Source organism: Oncorhynchus keta, chromosome 31 (genome assembly GCF_023373465.1).
Source record: "Oncorhynchus keta strain PuntledgeMale-10-30-2019 chromosome 31, Oket_V2, whole genome shotgun sequence".
NCBI lineage: Eukaryota > Metazoa > Chordata > Actinopteri > Salmoniformes > Salmonidae > Oncorhynchus > Oncorhynchus keta.
In genome coordinates, this window is record NC_068451.1 from 8,992,279 (window position 1) to 9,017,770 (window position 25,492).

The 25,492-nt window shown below is 42.9% G+C and overlaps 1 protein-coding gene across 1 annotated transcript; it reads left to right on the forward strand.

The window, feature by feature from the left end:
- The first annotated feature begins 9,178 nt into the window (after nucleotides 1-9,178).
- On the forward strand, nucleotides 9,179-19,067 carry LOC118364332 (sialoadhesin-like). Its single transcript, XM_035745792.2, has 11 exons — nucleotides 9,179-9,303; nucleotides 10,076-10,165; nucleotides 11,267-11,626; nucleotides 11,758-12,063; nucleotides 12,156-12,419; nucleotides 12,530-12,796; nucleotides 14,057-14,326; nucleotides 14,432-14,737; nucleotides 15,150-15,237; nucleotides 15,373-15,436; nucleotides 15,954-19,067. The coding sequence occupies exons 2-11, from the start codon at nucleotides 10,114-10,116 to the stop codon at nucleotides 16,467-16,469; spliced, it is 2,493 nt and encodes an 830-aa protein (XP_035601685.1). The 5' UTR covers nucleotides 9,179-9,303; nucleotides 10,076-10,113; the 3' UTR covers nucleotides 16,470-19,067.
- The last annotated feature ends 6,425 nt before the right edge of the window (nucleotides 19,068-25,492 follow it).

Here is a 25,492-nt window from a genome sequence, read left to right on the forward strand (position 1 = left end):
ATGCGTATCGCAGTGGTACAGAGGAAGCTAGCAATGTGGAAGGCTAGGTATTTGTCTTTTATGGGCAAAGTCCTGGTCCTAAAGGTGGATGTGTTGCCGTCTCTTTTGTATTTGGCGTACATCTACCCATTGCCGGCTTGTCTGAGGAGGCCTCTAGTGGCAGGTGCGAGTGGGTCGCCAGGGCACGCATGATCTGTCCCATCGGGGAGGGAGGTAGGGGGGTACCACATTTCCCCCTCAAGCTGGACACAATTTTTGTTTCTTTCTTGTTAACAGAGCTTGCTCATCCAGTGATACACCCGTCCGGTTACCTCCTGCGGGTGTTCTTCTCGTATCAGGCGAGAAGCGTAATGGTGTGGTCTAACACGGGTCCTCGGGCGGAACAGCTGCCGCATGCGGCCAAGTGGCTGCATGCGCACCCTGAGGTTGAAGTTGCCCGAGTAGGTTTAGATCACAGGCACCTGTACGAGGAGGTCAGAAAGGCAGGGAGTCCGGCGCCTGTAGTGGGCATCTCGGAAGTGGTCTGGGAGGGAGTGCAGGCGCGGGGTCTGGACAACAGGCTCAAGGACCTGAATTGGTTGAGCCTCCATAAGTGCTTGCCGGTACGTTCCATCATGTACCGGTATAGTTTGGTGCAATCCTCCACCTGTCCAAGATGTGGCAGGGAGGAGACTGTGCGCCATGTCTTTTGGGACTGTGCCTTTGCCGGAGTAGTATGGGCTAGGGCACGGGTGTTGTTAGGTTTGGTAAGGGGGGATTTTGTATTGACGTGGGCCAGGTTAGAGAGAGGTGTAGGGAGAGCGAGAGGGACGGATAGGGACAGGTTTCTGCTCTGGCTTCTCATGAGTCTCTTTAAATGGGGGCTGTGGGAAGCCAGGCAGAACATGGTGAAGACAGGGAGAGATTGGGGGGGTGGAAGGGATAGTGAGGAGGGTGGAAGGAGATTTGAGGGGGAGGATGAAGAGGGAGGAGAGGAAGTGGGGGCAGCATGCTGCTCGGGAGAGGTGGAAGGGGGGTTTAGGGCTGGGTGTCATTTAGATATGTAAGGGGATAGATTCGGGACGGGGAGATAGGGAAAGGTATTTTGTAGGGTGACGGGGAGGGAAGATGCTCCCCTGAGGTTTTGTTTGGGGTTTATGTTTAGTTAAATTAGTTTAATTAAAATACCATTATTTGAGTATGTATGAAAATTATGAGTTGTAAAGAATGAATGGTATTGAAGATAATAAATTATTTTTTATAATAACATTTTTTTTAAAGATATGCTGTTTAGGTTTTTTCACGTTTATTGTTTTCATATACTGTTTGTGTTTTCATCTTTATTAAAGATGTATACAAATAACCACGCTGCATTTTGGTCCGCCTCTCCTTCACCGGAAGAAAACCTTAACAGGTATGACGGCTGTGTGGTCCCATAGTGCTTATACTTGTGTACAATTGTTTGTACAGATGAATGTGGTATCTTCAGGCATTTGGAAATTGCTCCCAAGGATGAACCAAACTTGTGGAGGTCTACAATTATTTTTCTGAGGTCTTGGCTGATTTCTTTTGATTTTCCCATGATGTCAAGCATAGAGGCACTGAGTTTGAAGGTGAGCCTTGAAATGCATCCACAGGTACACCTCCAATGATGTCAATTAGCCTATTAGAAGCTTCTAAAGACATGACATAATTTTCTGGAATTTTCCAAGCTGTTTAAAGGCAGTCAACTTTGTGTATGTAAACTTCTGACCCACTGGAATTGCGATACAGTTAATATAAGTGAAATAATTTGTCTGTAAACAATTGTTGGAAAATGACTTGTCTCATGCACAAAGTAGATTTCCTAACAGACTTGCCAAAACTGTAGTTTTGTCACGCCCTGGTCGAAGTATTTTGTGTTTTTCTTCATGTATTTGGTCAGGCCAGGGTGTGACATGGGTTTTTGTATGTGGTGTGTAGCTTAGTGGGATTGTAGCTTAGTGGGGTGTTCTAGGAGAGTCTATGGCTGTCTGAAGTGGTTCTCAATCAGAGGCAGGTGTTTATCGTTGTCTCTGATTGGGAAACATATTTAGGCAGCCATATTCTTTGGTTGTATTGTGGGTGATTGTCCCGAGTGTCTTGATGTCCTTGTGCTGTGGTAGTTGACACAAGTATAGGCTGTTTTCGGTTTTCGTTTCGTTTATTGTTTTGTAGTGTTTGTGTTTATTCGTGTTAACGTTGTGTGATTAAACATGGATCGCAATATACACGCTGCAGTTTGGTCCGACTCTACTTCACCACATGAAAACCGTGACAAGTTTGTTAACAAGAAATTTGTGGAGTGGTTGAAAAATGAGTTTTAATGACTCTAACCTAAGTGTATGTAAACTTTCGACTTCAATTGTATCTATTTCTCTATATACACATATACACTACACACTAAAAGTTTGGTGTCACTGAGAAATGTTCTTCTTTTGAAAGAAAAGCTATTTTTTTGTCCATTAAAATAAGATCAAATTGATCAGAAATACAGTGTAGACATTGTTAATGTTGTAAATGACTATTGTAGCTGGAAATGGCAGATTGTTTATGGAATCTCTACATAGGCGTACAGAGGCTCATTATCAGCAACCATCACTCTTGTGTTAGCTAATCCAAGTATATCAATATGAAAGGCCAATTGATCATTAGAAAACCCCTTTTGCAATTATGTTAGCACAGCTGAAACTGTTGTCCTGGTTAAAGAAGCAATAAAACTGGCCTTCTTTTGATTAGTTGAGTATCTGGAGCATCAGCATTTGTGGGTTCGATTACAGGCTCAAAATGACCAGAAACAAATGACTTTCTTCTGAAACTCGTCAGTCTATTCTCATTCTGAGAAATGAAGGCTATTCCATGCGAGAAATTGTCAAGAAACTGAAGATCTTGTACAACGCTGTGTATTACTCCCTTCACTGAACTGCGCAAACTGGCTCTAACCAGAATAGAATGAGGAGTGGGAGGCCCTGGTGCACAAGAATGGTGCAATATTAATCCCTCAACTAACTGAATATGTACCTTTTATGCCATATCTTTGGTGACTGATTTTGAGTTTCCTAGTAATTTGAATGGGCATAGTTAGAGTGCCACAATACTGAAATGCAGCAACCCAAAATGATATCAATTATGTTAATTGATGCATCATAAAGTATGTTTATTTAGTTGACCAATCAAGTTCAAATTACTATTTTTCTTTTCATACCCACTTCTAAAATGCATTGCCAAAACATGCTCTGCAAGCCGGTTGAGAATAGGTTTAAAGGGTTTAGATTATGATTAGATTATGTTCTATATGGCTTAATGTGTTACTGCATTCTAGATGCAAGCCATAACCGGTGTGGTTTTGCTATTTATCTCAGTCTAAACATTCAGTTGTGATTTTCAGGTGCTCTGTGCCAAAAGGGGAAAGTCTTGATTCCAGCGGTATAGAGGCTCTGAGTGGACCGTATGTGCTCATTCCATGTAGATTTACATTGGAACCTAAAGTTGAGTCATCCCTCTCTCGTCCATGTAAAGGAACATGGAACAGAAGATTTGGTGAAACCAGTGTTAATGGCACCCACAAGAGATGACTTGCTTGAGAAGGACTGCACCAGTATCCTGAACATCCCTTTATCCCCCTCCCTACCTATCCAATATTTCTTCAACCTTGACAAAAGTCTTCCATTTGTGTTTCCTGAAAGCATCAATATTGATGTTAAAGGTACATTATTACTGTTTAAAACGGTTCTGTGTTATTTCTGGTGGTTGAGGTTAGTTACTGCCCCTCCACAACTACAGGTAGGCATACTGCTGTAACAATACAAATGTACTTTATTTCCATCATAGACTAAACAGATTATTGTGTATATTTAAATTGATTAAGATTATGCTATTACCTTTATAAATTTGTTAAGACTATTGGTAAACATACCAAATCCAGTCTCTTTACTTTTTGTAAGTAACAAACATGTCTTGTTATCATATCAGTTTCATCCATAATTTGTGGAATGGTCATTGTCCTGTGGATTCTATAAATATATCAGGTAAAATGGACTTAGTGTAATTGCTACGCAAGTAGAATCTTGTATTTCATTATTTCATGGACATTCTTCAGAAATAGTCTTATATACATATATATGCGTAATTTGGTCATTGGTAGTCTGTGAGAAATGAATATATATATATGGTAATATATCAGTTTCAATATTTCCGTTCCAATCTTTCTCTTCATCTCTATTCACTATCAGATTATCCAGAGGACTGAAGGTATGTCTGTAGCACTTCATCTAGAAATGACATAATAATTGTTCATTTCTTAAGTAATAGTAATCTTATTGTAATTACCTAGAATTACCTAGTCTTTATGTTTTATTTATCTGGTGCTCAAATACTGTATTACAGAATTACTTATTGTGTGACATGTCCTCATGTCTGCCAACAGGCAGTAGGTAACACATACGCCACACTACAGATCTCCAACGTGACCTCTACTTGTGAGGTCATACAGGCGAAAGCACTCTTTAGGCTAGTATTAGTGATTTGCACACCAAAGAAATCAAAGTAGTTCTAGCACTTTTGGAATTGTGTATACAATTATAATTTATTTGACCACACATGACATACGTGTGTGTGTGTGTGTGTGTGTGTATGTGTGTGCATGGATGCGAGCATGTTTGTGTGTGTGACAGAGGAAAGAGTGTGGCTGCAGAGGAGCATGGAGATGAGCCCAGTGGCAGCGATATGTGAACGCTGCAGAGGGGAGAGCGGCAGTCACACCATGAGCGTAGCTCTGCATTCACGGTTTCCACTCAACCTGAGAGACGTGAATACAGGGACTGTGGTAATAGACCTCATCAGAATCGTTTTAATCTCAGTTAAATGTAAATAACAAGCTTAAATCAAGCTTTTCACCTTGTCATCTCCAAATATTTTAGTTTATCCATCCATTTCCACCCTTTATGTTTCTTTCAGTTCATGTGTATTTCAGATTTTATTGCAAATTTCTATACAGCCGTCTACAAAATATCGCAGCACCCCCACCCCAAAATACTTCCCGTGGCTAAGCAAGAGGGAACTACGTATAAACATATGAGTGTCCCTCGTGTTGAGGGTTAGAATGGCGGTTGTGTTGTTGAAAAAAACCACACTACCCTCCTGTGTCCAATAAGAAAACACACTACCCTCCCCTGTGTCCAATAAAAAACCACACTACCCTCCTGTGTCCAATAAGAAAACACACTACCCTCCCCTGTGTCCAATAAAAAACCACACTACCCTCCTGTGTCCAATAAGAAAACACTCTCCCCTCCCCTGTGCCCAATAAAAAAAACACACTACCCTCCCCTGTGCCCAATAAAAAAACCACACTACCCTCCCCTGTGCCAATAAAAACCACACTACCCTCCTCTCCAGAAAGAAAACACACTACCCTCCCCTGTGCCCAATTAAAAAACCACACTACCCTCCCCTGTGCCCAATAAAAAAACCACACTACACTCCCCTGTGTCCAATAAAAAACCACACTACCCTCCCCTGTGTCCAATAAAAAACACACTACCCTCCCCTGTGTCCAATAAAAACCACACTACACTCCCTGGCCAATAAAAACCACACTACCCTCCCCTGTGTCCAAAAAAACACACTACCCTCCCCTGTGTCCAATAAAAACCACCCTCCCCTCCCCTGTGTCCAATAAAAAACCACATTCCCCTCCCGTGTCCAATAAAAACCACCTTCCCCTCCCGTGTCCAATAAAAAACCACCTTCCCCTCCCGTGTCCAATAAAAAAACACCTTCCCCTCCCATGTCCAATAAAAACCACCCTCCCATGTCCAATAAAAACCACCCTCCCATGTCCAATAAAAAACCACCCTCACATGTGTCCAATAAAAATCACCCTCCCATGTGTCCAATAAAAAGATGCACCCTCCCCTGTGTCCAATAAAAAACCACCCTCCCATGTCAATAAAAACCACCCTCACATGTGTCCAATAAAAAAGACCCTCCCCTGTGTCAATAAAAAACCACCCTCCCATGTCCAATAAAAACCACCCTTCCCATGTGTCCAATAAAAATGACCCTCCCATGTGTCCAATAAAAATGGCGGCCCATGTGTCCAATAAAAAACACACCCTTCCCATGTGTCCAATAAAAAACACCCTTCCCATGTGTCCAATAAAAAACACCCTTCCCTGTGTCCAATAAAAACACCCTTCCCTGTGTCCAATAAAAAACCACCCCCATGTGTCCAATAAAAAAACACCCTTCCCATGTGTCCAATAAAAAAACACACACCCTTCCCTGTGTCCAATAAAAAACAACCCTTCCCTGTGTCCAATAAAAAAACACCCTTCCCTGTGTCCAATAAAAAAACAACCTTCCCTGTGTCCAATAAAAAACCACCTTCCCTGTGTCCAATAAAAAAACAACCTTCCCTGTGTCCAATAAAAAACACCCTTCCCTGTGTCCAATAAAAAAACACCCTTCCCTGTGTCCAATAAAAAAACACCCTTCCCTGTGTCCAATAAAAAAAACACCCTTCCCTGTGTCCAATAAAAAAACACCCTTCCCTGTGTCCAATAAAAAACCACCCTTCTCTGTGTCCAATAAAAAAACCACCCTTCTCTGTGTCCAATAAAAAACCACCCTTCTCTGTGTCCAATAAAAAACCACCCTTCTCTGTGTCCAATAAAAAAACACCCTTCTCTGTGTCCAATAAAAAACCACCCTTCTCTGTGTCCAATAAAAAAACACCCTTCCCTGTGTCCAATAAAAAACCACCCTTCTCTGTGTCCAATAAAAAAACACCCTTCCCTGTGTCCAATAAAAAACCACCCTCCCCTCCCGTGTCCAATAAAAAAAACACCTTCCCCTCCTGTATCCAATAAAAAAACACAACCCTCCCCAAAGCAAAAAATAAGTTGCACGCTCTCTCCTATTTTGGACCTCCCCTCCCCCTAGAATTTTTTGTACGGTCCTTAAGTCACTTTGGATAAGAGTGTTTGCTAAATGGCATTTATAATATATATACTGTATATATTATATACGCAACACTGAAGGGTTTACAGTGCCTTTCAAAAGTATTCACCCCCTTGACGTTTTTCCTATTTTGTTTCATTACAACTTGTAATTTAAATGGACTTTTATTTGGATTTCATGTAATACACAAAATAGTCCAAATTGGAGAAGTGAAATGAAAAAAAATGAAAAAAAATGGAAAAGTGGTGTGTGCATATGTATTCACCCCCTTTGCTATGAAGCCCCTAAATAAGATCTGGTGCAACCAATTACCTTCAGAAGTCAATAATTAGTTAGATTGCACACAGGTGGACATGATCTGTCACATGATCTCAGTATACATACACCTGTTCTGAAAGGCCCCATAGTCTTTAACACCACCAAGCAAGCGGCACTATGAAGACCAAGGAGCTCTCCAAACAGGTCAGGGACAAAGTTGTGGAGAAGTACAGATCAGGGTTGGGTTATAAAAAAAGATCCAAAACTTTGAACATTCCACAGAGCACCATTAAATCTATTATAACAAAATGGAAAGAATATGGCACCACAACAAACCTGCCATGAGAGGGCCTCCCACCAAATCTCACGGACCAGTAAAAAAGAGGGCATTAATCATAGAGGCAACACAGAGACCAAAGATAACCCTGAAGGAGCTGCAAAGCTCCACAGCGGAGATGGGAGTATCTGTCCATAGGGTCACTTTAAGCCATACACTCAACAGAGCTGGGCTTTGCGGAAGAGTGGCCAGAAAAAGCCATTGCTTAAAGGAAAAAATAAGCAAACATGTTTGGTGTTCGCCAAAAGGCATGTGGGAGACAACCCAAACATATGGAAGAAGGTACTCTGGTCAGATTAAACTAAAATGTAGATTTTTGGCCATCAAGGAAAATGCTATGTCTGGTGCAAACCCAACACCCCCCCATTACCCCGAGAACACCATCCCCACAGTGAAGCATGGTGGTGGCAGCATCATGCTGTGGGAATGTTTTTCATCGTCAGGGACTGGGAAACTGGTCAGAATTGAAGAAATTATGGATGGGGCTAAATATAGGGAAATTCTTGAGGGAAATCAGTTTCAGTCTTCCAGAGATTTGAGACTGGGATGGAGGTTCACCTTCCAGCAGGACAATGACCCTAAGCATACTGCTAAAGCAACACTCGAGTGGTTTAAGGGGAAACATTCAAATGTCTTGGAATGGCCTAGTCAAAGCCCAGACCTCAATCCAATTGAGAATATGTGGTACGACTTAAAGATTGCTGTACCCCAGCGGAGCCCATCCAACTTGAAGGAGCTGGAGCAGTTTTGCCTTGAAGAATGGGCAAAAATCTCAGTGGCTAGATGTGCCAAGCTTATAGAGACATACCCCAAGAGACTTGCAGTTGTAATTGCTGCAAACGGTGGCTCTACAAGATATTGACTTTGGGGGAGGGATGAATAATTATGCACACTCAGTTAAGTTCTGTTTTTTTGTCTTATTTCTTGTTTGTATCACAATAAAAAAAATATTTTGCATGTTCGTAGTGCATGTTGTGTAAATCAAATGATGCAAACCCCCCAAAAATCTATTTTAATTCCAGGTTGTAAGGGAACAAAACAGGAAAAATGCCAAGTGGGTTGAATACTTTCGCAAGCCACTGTATATATTTTGTAGGAAAACATTTATATCAATTCATCATCAAAGAGACTTTTATTAATTTTTGAATTGTACATTTATGATATCCACATTAAAGTCTGCTTTTAAACCTTCTTTGAAATGTAGCCCATTGAGTAGTAGCTATGGAAAGCAGGAAGTTATGCAAAATGTCAAATGTGTAATATCCATCAGCCACATATGTCTTGAACAGTTATTGCCCCATTAATCTGGAACTCGTTGTAAAAACTAAACTTGAAACTTGAATATTTCATTACATTTGTGTATTTAAATATAAAAAGGAGAAGCAAAGAGAAATATTGCAAGGGGCTATAGATTTGTGTGTAACTTACTAGCCACTGGATTATATATCTGTATACATTTAAAGGAATCAGCAGATGTTGCCCTCCTTGTGAAGCTTGATATATCTCACTAGTACATTTGAGTTTTAAAAAATCTGATGATCATTTGATATTACAGAGGGAGGCTAGCGCTTGGGGGTTGACGCTTATTCAGTGAAGGAAATGTCTGTGTCTTGCAAACAGCAGCGCCACTCCTTCTGACTGTCTACTACAGTGACAGGCAGCTGGACAACAGAACACCACTTCAGGTGTCATTTATAAAGCCTGAATTGTGCATTGGATTTGAACAGATGACCATCGCGTGAATACTGGTAAGAGGTTGCAGACACTATTAACGTTTGTACTATTTCTGTTATGGTCATTAATGCGACTGTTATGGTTATGCTATGTGGAGTGCAACATGTTAAAGTGTATGTTCACAGGTGTTGATATTTTCGGATGAGTTGTATTTGGGAACACATTTCAGATATTTATTGCATCAGATTCAAATTGAATTGTAGATATTGTCAAGTTCAACTAGGTTACATTTTCTTTAGTGTGTCAGGTATAGGCTAAATCTACATTTTCCCAAAATCAACCTAATCAGCTCATAGCTCTATACACTTAATACATTTCTATTGGTCAGTATTTTCAATGGAAATGAATCTACACCCAAAACATGAACCTGTTTGACTTTATTATGCTCAATGTAGTTATCTATACCTACTCAGAATCAACACCTTCTTCATTGGCTTTAGGGTATAATTGAACCATGTATTTTTTATTCTATATTTATTATGTGAGAAATATGTTCATATTACTATGATTCAAATCTCATTCTGATACAAATGATTGTGGTGTAGCCAACACGCCAAATAAAAAAGCAAGAAAACTCACAATGTCTTGTGGAGAATAGGGTCAATGTGGTTTCAGTACTCTACACTCAATCTGTGTGGAATCATTCTATTAATGACAAATCAAAACTAAAATGTCAACATTTTGATGTGTTTAACTTTAATTAAAAGTTATTTTCACTGTTAGTTTTATGTTTAAAAAAAAAAAAATAAGACAATGTACTGAATGTGTGTGTGTCTGTCTGTCCAGACAGTGAGCTCATCTTGCCATTTCTGACACAGAGAATCATGCACATCACAGGAGCTGAAAGACTCATCCTCATTGGTTATCTACTGCAAGGTGGGTCGCTGTGGGAAAGGCTGGGTCTGATGCACTGCTTTCTGGCGTCTCCCATTGCACGTTATCATTTACATTTTATAGGTTATCTGTAGCTAGGCTTCCATCCAATTGGAGACACATTATCATGTGAATATTTAAAAATCTGCATGAAGAAAATATGAGAATGCGATGGAAACACTATGAACTTTAGATTTTTATTTGGTACTTGAAAATGTAAGTACATGTTGTGTGCACTATGTCATCATGCACTGATTTCTATAAGTGCATTTGGTGGAAACCCCACTGGTGGGAAATTGCACATATTTTCTTTATCGGATTTTAGAATATTCGCATGAAAATGTGTCGCCAATTGAATGTAAACTTAGCTACTCCCCTCATTATTTTTTTTTAATACGATATGACTTTACTCTCATGAAAACTGGATGGAAACATGGTTAGTGTTCTGATCCTTATTAAAAGCCCAGCGCAGTCAACATTCAGTTTTTCCTGTGTTTTGTATCATATTTATACAACAGCTGATGAACTAACACTGTAAAAATGTGATTGGTGTTATTTCCTGATAGTTGCTGGTTGAAATTCAGGACCTTCTAAACAGCAGGTTTTGCGTGGGTGGAGTTTTGGCTTCGCTGGTGTCATCACCAGGGGGGTCAAGTTAATAGGTTTGAAACGCTCTTTGTTATTGGTCTATCCGCCAATAACTTTGTTTTAAGGTTGCATATCCATTCTCTGCTCAGGTGGATTGATCCACACTGTGGTTAATGCACCATTTCGTTCCCTTCCCAACTCCAAGACAGTCCGAGCCAAATTCTTGCTTGAGAAATATATATTTTTTTAAACTATACAGTAAGTTGCTTTATTGTTAGCCAGAAATAATGTCAAATTGAGATAAAAACATTTGCACTTGGTTTTTAAAGCGATAGTTTATACAATCCATGTCTACTAGCATTGCTACATCCCCCCCAAAATACTAGCCAGATCATTCTGCACATCGCTAAATAACTAGCCCACATATTATTTTACGGTTTGTAGGAAAAAACAACACCCTAGTGAAGTTGAAAAGAACCTAACACCCAGTCTAATAGTTTGTTGTGTGTATTTCAGGTGTTCTGTGCCTAGACTTTGCAGCTCTGATGCCTCAGAATATAGAGGCTCTCAGTGGATCTTGTGTGGCCATTCCCTGCTCATTTACACTGGGATCTGGATATGAGTCGTCCCTCACAGCTTCATGTAAAGGAATATGGAGGAAAGGGTGGAGACGAGTACACGTGTTTGATTCTAGTCTCACAGGAACAGGCTTAAACACCATTCAAGGGAATCTAACTGGGAACTTGCAGCAGAAGGAATGCACCACCATCCTGAATGACTTCACATCTTATTTCAATGACTACTTTTGTTTCAGACTTGAATGTGACAATGCTCTGAAATATAATTTTCCAGGACGTGTCACAATTGATGTTAAAGGTAGAGTATCATTCGAATATGCTATTTCTGTCTTGTGATGTGTTGTGTTCACTTAAGTTGCAGGTTTGAACGGGCTGTACTTAATGCACTGCTCATGTAATAAAAGTCTTCTTTTTTTTTAACTCCCTCAGAGTATCCATCCAAACCCACTCTAAGTCCAGCAACAGTGGAGGTGATGGAGGGGACCTCAGTGAGTCTGATCTGCTCTGCCGCAGCCCCCTGTCCCTCACTCCCTCCAACTCTGACATGGACCCCCACACTGAGTGACAGTGTGGAGGATTTGCAGGAGACTCCGAATCGAGTCATAACTTCTCTCCTGAACTTTACTGCTTCACATGTCCACCATGGAGAGAAGATCTCCTGCACTGCGCTGTACAAACGACAAGCTGGCAAGAGTGATAAATCATCCAAAACGTATCTGACAGTCGCTGTTCTTTGTAAGTTGATTCATGCATGGTAAGTTTGATTCATGTATGGTAAGTTGTTTATTTCTATAGAATTTGACAACTTTCTGTGCACTCTCCCTCAGACTCTCCCAAGAACACCTCAGTATCAGTCAGTCCCTCTGGTTCAGTGTTAGAGGGCAGCTCTGTGAGTCTGACCTGCAGCAGCAATGCCAACCCAGCAGTGGGGAGCTACAACTGGTACAGAGTAATTGGAGAACAGGTTTCAACAGTGGGGGCTAGCAGAATGCTAACTGTCCAGGTACCAGCAGATGACAGTTATTTCTACTGTGAAACCATCAATGACCATGGAGCCGAGAACTCATCTGTCGTTCAACTAGATGGAATATGTATGTACACAATGAAACCAAATATGAACAATATTTTCAACGATGGACAGTATCATAACACACACTAAATTGACTCTTGACATACAATATCTATTGTTTCTTTCCCCCAGACCCTCCCAAGAACACCTCAGTGTCAGTCAGTCCCTCTGGTTCAGTGGTAGAGGGCAGCTCTGTGACTCTGACCTGCAGCAGCAATGCCAACCCAGCAGTGAAAAACTACACCTGGTACAGAGTCAATGGGACTGAGGCTGTCACTTTAGGATCTGGAGAGAGCTTCACCTTAGACAGTAAAGCAAGTGATAGTGGGGAGTACTGCTGTGAAGCACTGCATGCCCTTGGTGCGGAAAAAGCCACAGTTGTTCAGTTGGATATTCAATGTAAGTTATACACATTATACTTTTGCAATGGTATGATAAGGGATGTAGTTTAAGGATTTGGGGCACTGGCCAGCCAGGATAGTAGACTGCAATTTTTACTAGCCCGGGTCCAAAATATGTGCCACGCAATATTTGAAAAGACAAAATGTCAGTAGCTGGCGGGCTAGTCTGGCACATTTTCTAATAGCACGGTCTGAAAAGTACTAGTCACGGGTTAGTGTGCTAGCTTAATTTCCATCCCTGGGTATTATACAGTATAGCTCCTAGTGTAGGGCCAGAAACATAGAAGCATCAAGACGCTGCTAACACTTTACCATAAGGCTACATTATTTGGCATCAACTAATGTATCGTTAAATTGTGTCAATGCATTTGGTAATCATTTACTAATGGTAAAGGAACATGTCATATTTAAGACATAATTTTGAAACGGTACATCTAGAACTTTTCACTAATATAGTTGATTCTAATCCATAACCTTATTGTAAAGTGTTACCAAGATGCTGTGTTACCAAGATGCTATAAACAGTCTATTTATAACTGGTTGAATATGACTCTGTGTTGAGGCACACATCCAGCTGCTGTGACCAGCCACACCTGGTGTGTGGCCAACGTCTGGGTCATGGGTTCACGCCAGTGCCCAGACTGTCTGGTCCAATGACAGTGAGCCATTGTCCTGTTGCGTGACAACCATGAATCTTTACTGTGTGTGTGTGTGTGTGTCAATGGACATCCATCACTGAAGCCTGTTGTTGAGTTTGTATGGCAGTGTGAATATGTTTATGCATGGCTGTTTGTTCTGTATTGCCATTGGCAATCTAGTCAAGATTAGTGTTTTATCTCGAATGAAGGGTTTCCGAAGACAAACCTAGAAAGCATTATGGCCCAAATCCAGCCCCCATTTACAATCCTCCGGCGTGTTTATGTGGCCTAGTAAACACTTGGAATTACGGTCCAAAAGGGTGCCAGGTATGATTGCCCTAACTTAGCCAGATCATTGCCATGAAAAAGCTAGACCTAGCCTATCAAGTTGGATACAGCCCACTTCTGGTGTAATTCAAAGTAGTAACTGGGCCACATCTACAGTATATGCCAGCCCAAGTTTGGCCCTTATTGTGGAAAGGATCTGGCATAGGTATGGCAACTGAATCTGGCTCACAGCTGGCTTTATTGTATAGACTTACAGACATGTAGCATGGGAAGTATGGATAGGCAGACTAACACCACTGTTGAGAAGTGTATAATACACTGTTTTCTTCCAGATCCCCCCAAGACCACCTCAGTGTCAGTCAGTCCCTCTAGCTCAGTAGCAGAGGGCAGCTCTGTGACTCTGACCTGCAGCAGCAATGCCAACCCAGCAGTGAATAACTACACCTGGTACAGAGTTGAGGGATGGGAGAAGGACATTGTAGGGTCTGAAGAGAACCTCAACATCTTCAATGTAACCAGGCTTTCAAATGAACAGTACTACTGTGAGGCTCAGAATGTCCATGGACTGCAGAACTCTGAGGCCATCAATATCGATGTGACATGTATGTACTGTACAGTATTTATTCTACTGATTATGAATCACAATCACTCATTAATGTGAATGAACTATTAACAATAGTTGTGTCCTCCCTGTCTGTTCGGGGTAGTTGCTTCAGAGATCCAGAACACCTCTCGCTGCATCAGGATTTCAGCTACATCTCAGATCAGATGTTTCTGTGACAGCTTTGGAAACCCTGCTCCCACAGTGGTGTGGCAATTGGCTGGAGAGTCTGTCAATCACTCCACTAACACCATCATCAGGGAGGAACCAATGGGCTTAGCAGGCCTGAGGAGCTCCCTCACCATCCGCCAATCACAGGAAGAGGAAATACCGAGTCTGGTCTGCTTCAGCTCCAACATTGATGGTTTTGACAGCTTCTCATTTAACTTAACATCAATGGAAACATATGAAGGTACAGATGGGAGACAATTGTCCTGCTCTACAACAGAATTAGTTCCTAACAGTCCCCCTGGTCCCACTAACCATACAAGAGCTTGGAACTATAAGGGTCTATCTTTATTTTTGTCAAAATTGAGTTATTGACATAGCCTTGTTCTGTTCAATGTTCTCTATGTATATAGTAAAAATACCCCTATTCATGTTGTTCAGTTCAAAAGAATACAAGATAAAAAATGTCTGACACCATTCAAACCAATGAGGATTCGGAACTTTAAAGCCAACTATCTCAGAAACATCTTTATGCAGATAGAACCTCATAGTCCCAAGCTCTCACATCGCCAGATAAGACGGATATTTAATACAAAGAAGGAATGGCGGTGCTTGTTTTCCACCTCGTTTGTTTTCTCTATGTTGTGATTGTGCAGGTTTCCACCTAATCTCTCTGTTGATCGGGGCTGGTGTGGGGGCAGGGGTGATGATGCTCCTATGTACCCCACTGCTTCTCATCTGCAAGTAAGTGACTGACACAGGGGCCAGGGCAGGTACGATCATGTAAAAGACTATTTGGATAGATTGGTCCAATGTTTGTCTGGACTGGTATTTGACGACATTATCTTAACATCTCTGTTGTTTTGCTCTCGGGCATAGGAGAGCCAAGCAATCACCAAACAAAAGACAGGAGGACACAGCAGAGTTCAGAGTGACTGATGAGGTAAGTACCTACACTGACATTCCGACATTGCACATGCGTATGTGCTCACAGTCTTAACAATGTGGAAAGGCATTGATATACATATTTCACAGGAGACTGTGCATGATATTACATATCCTAGGTGCCACACACATTTCAGCACTGGTGTTGTTGTTGCAGTGAAAGATTGAAGGTAGCTTGGCTGGTGGAGGTAGCTTGGCTGGTGGAAATAAAAATGTAAATATGCATTTACATTTACATTTAAAACTGTGTGCATGAAGACGAACTCAAGTCAGTTTAGGCTGCAGTGGTTCATTACTGTAATTGAGTCTTTTGCAGCCATATTGTCTGTATCTCATGTTAAACAACTATCGAACAACTAGCCCTTTCCTATCCCGTGGTTGATTTGCTCATATGATTGTTTTGCATTGTGTTTTGTGTGGACACCAGGCAGTCACAGCTAATAGGAGTCCACACAACAACAAAAAACTCTGCCAGTTAGCTTATAAACCCGTCTAATGTGATGCTTACCCCTCAGGCCCTCTTTCAGGAGGAGGACAATGTCTATGCCAATAAAGCCATGCTGGATGAGGCCCTCGGGCCCAACAGGACAGTGGACAGGGAAATCGACGACACAGACCTCCTCCACTACGCCAACTTGAACTTCTCCAAACTCCAGGCCAAGGTGGCCGAGCAGGGGGTGGGGGAGGGAGAGATCAGGGGAGTCGCCTCCAAAACGGCAGAGTACGCAGTGATCCGTCTGCACTCCACAGGTAGTATCGAGGGAGGGGCTGGGAAGAAGGAGGCCAATCCTGCTCTGGAGCAGGGGGATCACGCTGAAGACCATGGAGCTAAAGTCTTAGAAGAAACTCAGGCAGGGCACGAGAGTGATGGGGAAGAAGAAGTTGCAAAGGGTTCTGCGCTGCCAGAGCTACAGGGCATGACTAATTCTGCCCTCAGGGTCCAGGAGTCTACAGAGGCTCCACTGGGACAATCTGAGCAGCACAGCACAGCAGAAACCGCTGTGGATGAGGTGACACTGCTTTCTGAGTAGAAAGATTCCTCTAATGGTGAAGAGGAGGTAAGGTATGGGAACATATGTCATGGTCAGGTCATATCTGAGGCAAATTAGGGAAAATCTCAGTTAGATAGGAGGAAGAGGAGGAGAGTATAAAGGCACAGTAAGCTGCTGTATAGAGGGAGTAAAGCTTATGTGCAGATAAGCTAGTGCAAGGTTGTGAAAAATCACCCATAATGCACTGCAGAGACATCTTCGTCACCTTTCAAACTGTAGAAACACTATGTCCACCTTTTTTTAACACCAGTTATTCTACAGTGTCTGTTCATTAGTTAGATTTTGATCTCTATATATACAAGTATGTGGACACCCCTTCAAATTAGTGGATTTGTCTTCAAATTAAATCCAATTAGGGAATACATTAGATTTTGTCCTGCTGATCTACACAACCAACTCCACATTTTCAAAGTGAAATAACAATTATACAAAACATTTTTTTTTTTACAATTTAGTAGAACGAAAAACAACAAAGATGTCTTGATTGCAAATGTCTTCACACCCCAGAGGTAATACTTGGTGGAAGCACCTTTGGCCGCTATTATAGCTGTGAATCATTTTGAATAAGATTCTACAAACTTTGCACAACTCTTAGGGTAACACATACCCATTGTTTTTGTCAAAATAACTCAAGCTCAGTAAATATGATTTGGGAGTCATTGATGGACTGCAATATTCAAACCTTGTCACTGATTGTAAAGCAGATATGTCAGTACAATCCACAATACTTGAAAATGCAGAGGGTTTCACTGTAGTTCTGGATTTGGCCTGTGGTTTTTCATTTAGGACAAAAGTGCATTTATTTGCTGTGCTATCTTGCAGTATTACTTAACAGCCGTGTAGCAAACAGAATGGATGATTTGGAGTGTTTTAAAAAAAACACAGGCTTCCTCCTTTTTACTTTTCTATACAGGCCAGTAATGTGGAGTGAATGCAATGTTGTTGATCCTCCTGTTTGTGGCAGCAACATCGTGTTATTGGTATGCTTGACTCCGGCAGGGATTGGGGAGTTTGTCAGGATCATAATAAATATGAAGGTAGCAAAGCCCAGATAAAACGTTAGAGACCCTCCCAGTCTTCTGAATACCAAACACTGGGATAGAGTTGTATTTTTCAGCGAGTCAATTAGACACATTTTAATCTCAAAGACAAACAAGAATCGCTTTCCAATAGCCGTTGAGTGTTTCTGAATGGTCCAGTCTCAGTCCTGACTTAAATCTGCTGGATTCAATCCAGATTCAATCTGTATCGCCGAAGTCAAAATCAAATGAAAATCAAATCAAATAAGCTGATTTTCAGTCTCTCAGTCGCAGCTTTGATGCACCTGCACTGTCTCCCTGGAAGATCCGTGTTAAAGCTGGATTGAAATTTAAAGGCAATGTTCCCGCGTTCGCGGAGACTGCATTCACGTTAAACGCGGCAAATGTCGGCTCAATCAGAAATGACATTTTTAAGTAGATCTTCTGTGATACTTCAGCGATACGGATTGAATCCAGCCCAAGGTTTGAATATTGCTGTCCATCAATGACTCCCAACCAAATGTGTATTTTGACAAAAACAATGGGTATGTGTTACCCTATGAGGTGTGCAAAGTTGTTAGGATCTAATTCAAAATTATTCACAGCCCTAATGACTGCCAAATGTGCTTCCACCAAGAATTTACTCTGGGTTGTGAAAACATACGTAATTAAGAGAGCTCCGTTAAATGTTTTTATTTATTCATTTGGAAAATGTTTTATAATTTTTCTTTCACTTTTAAAATGTTGTGTAAATTGTGTACATCCGTAAGAAAACAATCAAATGTATTTTTTTAAGGCAGCAAAATGTAAAGACTGTGCAGGGGGTGTGTAGACTTTCACTAGGCTCTGTGTATGTTATTTTTATTCTGACTTTTTAACTGTGTTTTTATAGATTAGTGTCATTCCTTACATACATTTTCAATTAATTCAATTTAATCTCGCAACAGTTTTTAAGAGTGTGATATTTTTGTTTGTTTTCCCCTGAGTTGTTCCGCTTCTATGAATATGTAACTTAGTGTTACAGAAAATGTGTATTTATGAACTTACAAATTGTGTGTGATGGTTAGGAATCACTTCAACATGTTGTATTTTTGTTATTAATGTTTTTTTTGTGTTTAAAAAAAATTGTATTTGCAATGAATACAGGTGAATACAGGTTACAAGCAGTCAGTAATTTCAGCATGAAGCAGTAATTATGTAAATTAAGAAGACAGTAATGATGTACATTGCAATGTTGAACAAATATTAAAACATGGTGTCAGTTGCATAGCATCTACACAATAGCACATCCTGAAATATGGGAAATTCCTAAACAGTGAAGCATTTCTATTTTGACAGCCAAGTAAGCACATATTGCATTGATGTAACACACGATGTTCAAACCCACTTTGAATGACGTCAATAAATTCTGTTTCCTGCCATTTTGGTCTTGACTGACTTATTATTTAAAAGTACAGTTAAGGCAACGACCGGGACATGAATGGGTTTTTATTGCTAACAATCCAGATATAAAGCACTAGTCAAAAGTTTGGACACACCTACTCATTCAAGGGATTTACTTTATTTGTACTATTTTCTACATTGTTGAATATTAGTGAAGACATCAAAACTATGAAATAACACATTTGGAATCATGTAATAACCAAAAAAGTGTTGAAAATATATTTTATATTCTTCAAAGTAGCCTTCCTTTGCCTTGATGACAGCTTTGTACACTCTTGGAATTCTCTCAACCAGCTTCATGAGGAATGCTTTTCCAACAGTCTTGAAGGAGTCCCCACATACAGTGGGGCAAAAAAAAATAATTGTCAGCCACCAATTGTGCAAGTTCTCCCACTTTACAAGATGAGAGAGGCCTGTAATTTTCATCATAGGTACACTTAAACTATGACAGACAAGATGAGAAAAATAAATCCAGAAAATCACATTGTAAGATTTTTAATGAATTTATTTGCAAATTATGGTGGAAAATACGTGTTTGGTCACCTACAAACAAGCAAGATTTCTGTCTCTCACAGACCTGTAACTTCTTCTTTAAGAGGCTCCTCTATCCTCCAAGAAATAGTAAAAATAAAGAAAAACCCTTGAATGAGTAGGTGTGTCCACACTTTTGACTGGGTGTGATACAAATATTTACAGATATTTACAAACCTTAATACTTTTTTTTTTACTATGAATGAAACTTCCTCTGATATTTTAACATCAGTATACTGGGTTGTGTAGTTTTCTTCATCTGAGCTGCTGCTGTGGCTTGCCCTGCAGTGGCGAGGGTCAGAACTACAGACTGTCTGGTGTCCTGGCTTTGCTCTGAACGTGACCTCAGAGTAGCTGATCTCCACGTCATCCTCACTTCTCCCTGTCTCTGTGTCCATGTTTGGCTCGATGGTGGGCTTCAAAGCATACGCTTTCTTAATCTTCTCGTAGTCATCGCACTTATCAGTCTAAATATAGAAAGAGATTTATACAAAAAGGATCCCTAATGAAGCAGCTCAAATGTTGATATTTTGTAAACCTAGAGAATATTAACTGTCTTGGGCAGTCAGATTTTTTTGTAAATTATTCTTAGCAAATATCTTAAGGCTGTGTGAATTAATTTACCTTTTCCAAACTATCAAGTGCTAACATCAAGGTCCAGTAAAACACATTGAGTAATTTTCAATTTTCTTTGCGGTTGTGATACCCCTGCTGCTACTGCTGGACTGTCTGTACAAATGTCCTTCTAAACGTTCTCTTGCTCTTTTTTCCATCAGTATTTCTCCTACTACACATTTTCTATGATGTAAGATGCACCACCAATAGAATTACATAATTTACAGGATATCTGTGTACTCTTACCTTACCTCAATATTCTGTTTCAGTAACTGTCACGGATGAATAGGAGTGGAATGTTTGAGTCAGGTGCAGAGAACAGAGGGTTCAAGAAAACTAGGTAATTTATTACGGCACAAACGGTCATGCCCAAACACAGGGCGGAAAACACTGACCAACCTCAAAACACAGGGTAAAACGGTCCGGAGCCCAAAACCACATCCAACACTAAACGTGAACATAAAATAATCCCGCACAAACTAGAGCGGGCCTAACAAGCTTAAATAGACTAGAAAATCAAGAAAACACAAATAGGAACAGGTGCAACTAATAAGACTAAACTAGACTAACAGACTAACAGAAAAGGAAAAAGGGATCGGTGGCGGCTAGTAGGCAGGTGCCAACGACCGCCGAGCACCGCCCGAACAGGCAGGGGAGCCAACTTCGGCGGGAGTCGTGACAGTACCTCCCCCTGACCCACGGCTCACGCAGCGCGCCACCACCGGCCTCGAGGGTGACCTGGGGGGCGAGGTGCCGGGCGATCCAGGTGGAGGCGGTGGAAGTAGCTCAGAAGTGAAGGGTCCAAAATGTCCCCCACCGGTACCCAGCACCTCTCCTCCGGACCGTACCCCTCCCAGTCCACGAGGTACAGTAGGCCCCTCACCTGGCGTCTCGAGTCCAGAATGGCACGTACTGTGTACGCCGGGGACCCCTCGATGTCCAGAGGGGGGACCTCAGGCACCTCACCCTCTTGCAGGGGACCAGCCACCAAATAAAATCAAATGTATTTATATAGCCCTTCGTACATCAGCTGATATCTCAAAGTGCTGTACAGAAACCGGTCTGAGGCTCCCCGACACCTGCCTAGAGGGAAGTTACAGCCCCTCCCTGTTCCGCACACCGAGCAGGAGGAGACATAAAACCTCACGTCCTTCGCCAACGTGGGCAACCAGTACCTCCCCCTAAGACTCAGCACTGTCCCCTCGATGCCAGGATGACCCGAGGAGGGTAGAGTATGGGCCCAACGAATTAACCTATCACGGACACCACGTGGCACGTACTGAGCCCCTGCTGGACACTGAGGGAGTGCAAGCTCCAACCGTAATGCCATCTCGATCTCCGTGTCCACCTCCCATACCACCGGTGCCATGAGACATGAAGGTGGAAGGATGGGGGCCGGCTCGATGGGCCGCTCCTCGGTATCATATAGGCGGGACAGCGCGTCGGCCTTCGTGTTTTGGGAGCCTGGCCGGTATGGTGAAACGGAACCGGGTAAAGAACATGGCCCATCTAGCCTGACGCGGATTCAATCTCCTCGCTGCTCAGATATACTCGAGATTACGATGGTCAGTCCAGATGAGGAAAGGGTGTTTAGCCCCCTCAAGCCAATGTCTCCACACCTTCAGAGACCGAGCTTCTTCGAAAAGAAAGCGCAAGGGCACCGGTCCTCCCTTCAGCAGTGAGGTAATGGGAGCAGCCACCTGACCAATACCCCGGATAAAGTAATTGGCAAACCCTAAAAACCGCTGCACCGCTTTTACCATGGTCGGAGTCGAGCCAATTCCGCACGGCTGTAACGCGGTCACACTCCATCACCACCCCAGAGGTGGAAATGCAAGGAAAGAAACGGCTTGTTTGGCGAACACGCATTTCTTCGCCTTGACGTACAGGTAATGCTCCAGCAGTCGCCCAAGTACCTTACGCATTTGCGCTGCGCATGTGGCAGAATATATCAGTGTGTTATCGATGTACACTACCACTCCCTGCCTGTGCAGGTCTCGGAGAATCTCGTCTACAAAAGATTGGAAAACGGCTGGAGCATTCTTCAACCCATATGGCAGGACGAGGTACTCATAATGGCCAGATGTAATACTAAATGCGGTCTTCCACTCATCTCCCCCCCGGATACGCATCAGGTTATACGCACTCCTAAGGTCCAGTTTTGTGAAGAAATGCACCCCGTGAAATGATTCCACCGCCGTGGCGATGCGAGGTAGTGGGTAACTAAACCCCACTGTGATTGAATTTAGACCTCTATAATCAATGCACGGACGCAGACGTCCCTCCTTCTTCTTCACAAAGAATAATCTTGAGGAGACGTGTGACGTGGAGGGCCGAATGTACCCCTGTCCCAGAGATTCAGTGATGTATGTCTCCATAGCCACTGTCTCCTCCTGGGACAACGTGTACACGTGACTCCTAGGATGTGCAGCGTTCTCCAGGAGGTTTATCGCGCAGTCCCCTCGTCGATGTGGTGGTAATTGGGTCGCATTCTTCTTACAGAAGGTGATAGCCGAATCGGCATATTCAGAGGGAATGCGCACAGTGGAAACCTGGTCTGGACTCTCCACCGTAGTCGCACCTACGGAAACTCCTATACACCTGCCTGAATACTCCTCTGACCACACTCGAAGAGCCCCCTGTCTCCATGAAATCATCGGATTGTGATGAGCTAGCCAGGGAATTCCCAGCACCACTGGAAACGCAGGTGAATCGATAAGGAAGAGACTAATCCGCACCTTATGATCCCCCTGCGTTACCATGTCCAGTGGAACCGTGACCTCCCTGACCAGCCCTGACCCTAATGGTCGGCTATCTAAGGCGTGCATGGAAAGGTTGGTCTAACGACACCAGGGGAATCCCTAGCTTTAGCGCGAGCCCACGATCCATGAAGTTCCCAGCTGCGCCTGAATCGACTAGTGCCTTATGCTGTAGAGAGGGAGAAAACCCAGGAAAAGAAGTTAGCAAAAACATATGGCCGACAGGAAGCTCTGGTTGAGTCTGGTGCTGACTCACCTGGGGTGAACGAGGAGTGCTCTGCCTGCGTTCCTGACTCCCAGACGAGCTCCTCCAGCACCGATCGGCAGTGTGTCCTCGCCGACCACAACTGGTGCAGGAGGAAATTCCTCCTCCGGTCCCCCTCGATGCAGCCCCCCCTAACTCCATGGGGATGGGAGCAGGAGGGCCTGGAGGTGGAATCGACAGGGTCCGTTCTGGACGCCCGCTGGCAGCGAGCAGGTTGTCCAGACGAGTGGACATGTCAATCAGTTCATCCAGGGAGATGGTGGTGTCCCAACACGCTGGCTCCCTGCGGACGTCCTCCCTGAGGCTACAACGGTAGTGGTCCATCAAATCACTGTCGTTCCACCCCGCACCTGCGGCCAAGGTCCGGAACTCCAGTGCAAAGTCCTGCACGCTCCTCGTCTCCTGTCGCAGGTGGAACAGCCGTTCACCTGCCGCTCGGCCCTCCGGTGGGTGGTCGTACACAGCCCGGAATCGGCGGGTGAACTCAGGGTTAGTGATCTCTCACCGAGTCTGGGCCATTCCACCCTGCGTTGGCCCACTCCAGGCTCGCCCAGTCAGACAGGAGACGAGGACGCTCACGCTCTTCTCCCCTGAGGGAGTCGGACGAATAGTAGTTAGGTACAACTCCAGTTGTAGAAGTAACCCCTGACACCCAGCCGCCGTCCCATCGTACTCCCTGGCGAGCGCCAGACGCAGGGCACCGGAGCCGGACGCTGAAGCAGGGTTAGGTGGTGCTGGTGGAAGGGGCGCTGGAGGAGAGGTAGGAAGGCCACTCCTCTCCCATCGATCCATCCTCTCCATCATCGGATCCATAGCCGACCCAATCCGGTGAAGAATGGTGGTGTGATGAGGACCCTCTCCTCCATCGATGAGAGAGGAGGTGCGGCTGCTCCTGCTGACTCCATAGTAAAAGGTGCAGGATCCTGTCAAGGAGTGGAAGGTCAGAGTCAGGTGCAGAGGGTTCAAGAAAACTAGGTAATTTATTCCGACACAAACGGTCATGCCCAAACACAGGGCGGAAAACACTGACCAGCCCAAAACACAGGGTAAAACGGTCCGGAGCACAAAACCACATCCAACACTAAACATGACCACAAAATAATCCCGCACAAACTAGAGCGGGCCTAACAAGCTTAAATAGACTAGAAAATCAAGAAAACACAAATAGGAACAGGTGCAACTAATAAGACTAAACTAACAGAAAAGGAAAAAGGGATCGGTGGCGGCTAGTAGGCAGGTGCCAACGACCGCCAAGGCAGGGGAGCCAACTTCGGCGGGAGTTGTGACAGTAACAGTGGCGTTTTGGTTTGTTAGTATATTTGCAACAAAGTGATTATGACACATCACTTCAAAGTTTCCATTCAAAATGTTCAGTTTAACTTTATATTCAGTTGAACTGACATGTGGTTACATAGTTACAGAGTAACTATTCAAAAAATTCAATTGAATCATAATTTGACTAGTTTCCTTAAAAAGCACTCATTATTATATGCAGGCCTATCTTAGCTGCAGTTACAGTGTCAAGCTGAATAATAACATTCTGGTGATCAAAGAAGTTACTGTGTAACTTCATGGCATAAGGGCTAATGTGTGATGTTGCCCATTGTTTTGGTTTACACATTTGTTATTACAGTTGACTGACCTTTTCCTTCAGCGTTGGCTTGGCATCCTTAGCATTGACGTCACCCTCTCTCGCTTGGTCTCTAGGACCCAAGCTACCCCTGGAAGACAAGTTGTGTCATTGTAAGCGTTTGACTCATATTTGTTGTCGCATCAGGTTATTTCCCTATGTACGTTTTGGTCGACTACTAGAGTCATTTTCACAGTAGTGGTTTCAATACATTACTACATTAGTGTAGGATAATATAAATGTATGATGTATTTTCGGTCATTTGTATGTTTTCCCACATCATATGCATTCACTGTTTGGAATGACTGAAGAATGCTCTCTATGGTACTGTAGTACGGTGTCCATTTTAGGACACCATCAGCCTCAAAAAGTTAGGCTTGAGCCTAAGGGTGCCCTAAAATTGATACCGTACTGTAGCTGTCAATGTAAGAAAGTATTAATATTATTATAATCTTTTTTTTTTGTGTGTTTTTTTGTTGTTGAATTTTACCCCTTTTTTCTCCCCAATTTCATGGTATCCAATTGTTGTAGTAGCTACTATCTTGTCTCATTGCTACAACTCCCATACGGGCTCGGGAAAGACGAATGTTGAAAGTCATGCGTCCTCCGATACACAACCCAACCAGCCATACTGCTTCTTAACACAGCGCATCCAACCTGGAAGCCAGCCGCACCAATGTGTCGGAGGGTACACCGTGCACCTGGCAACCTTGGTTAGCACGCACTGCACCCGGCCTGCC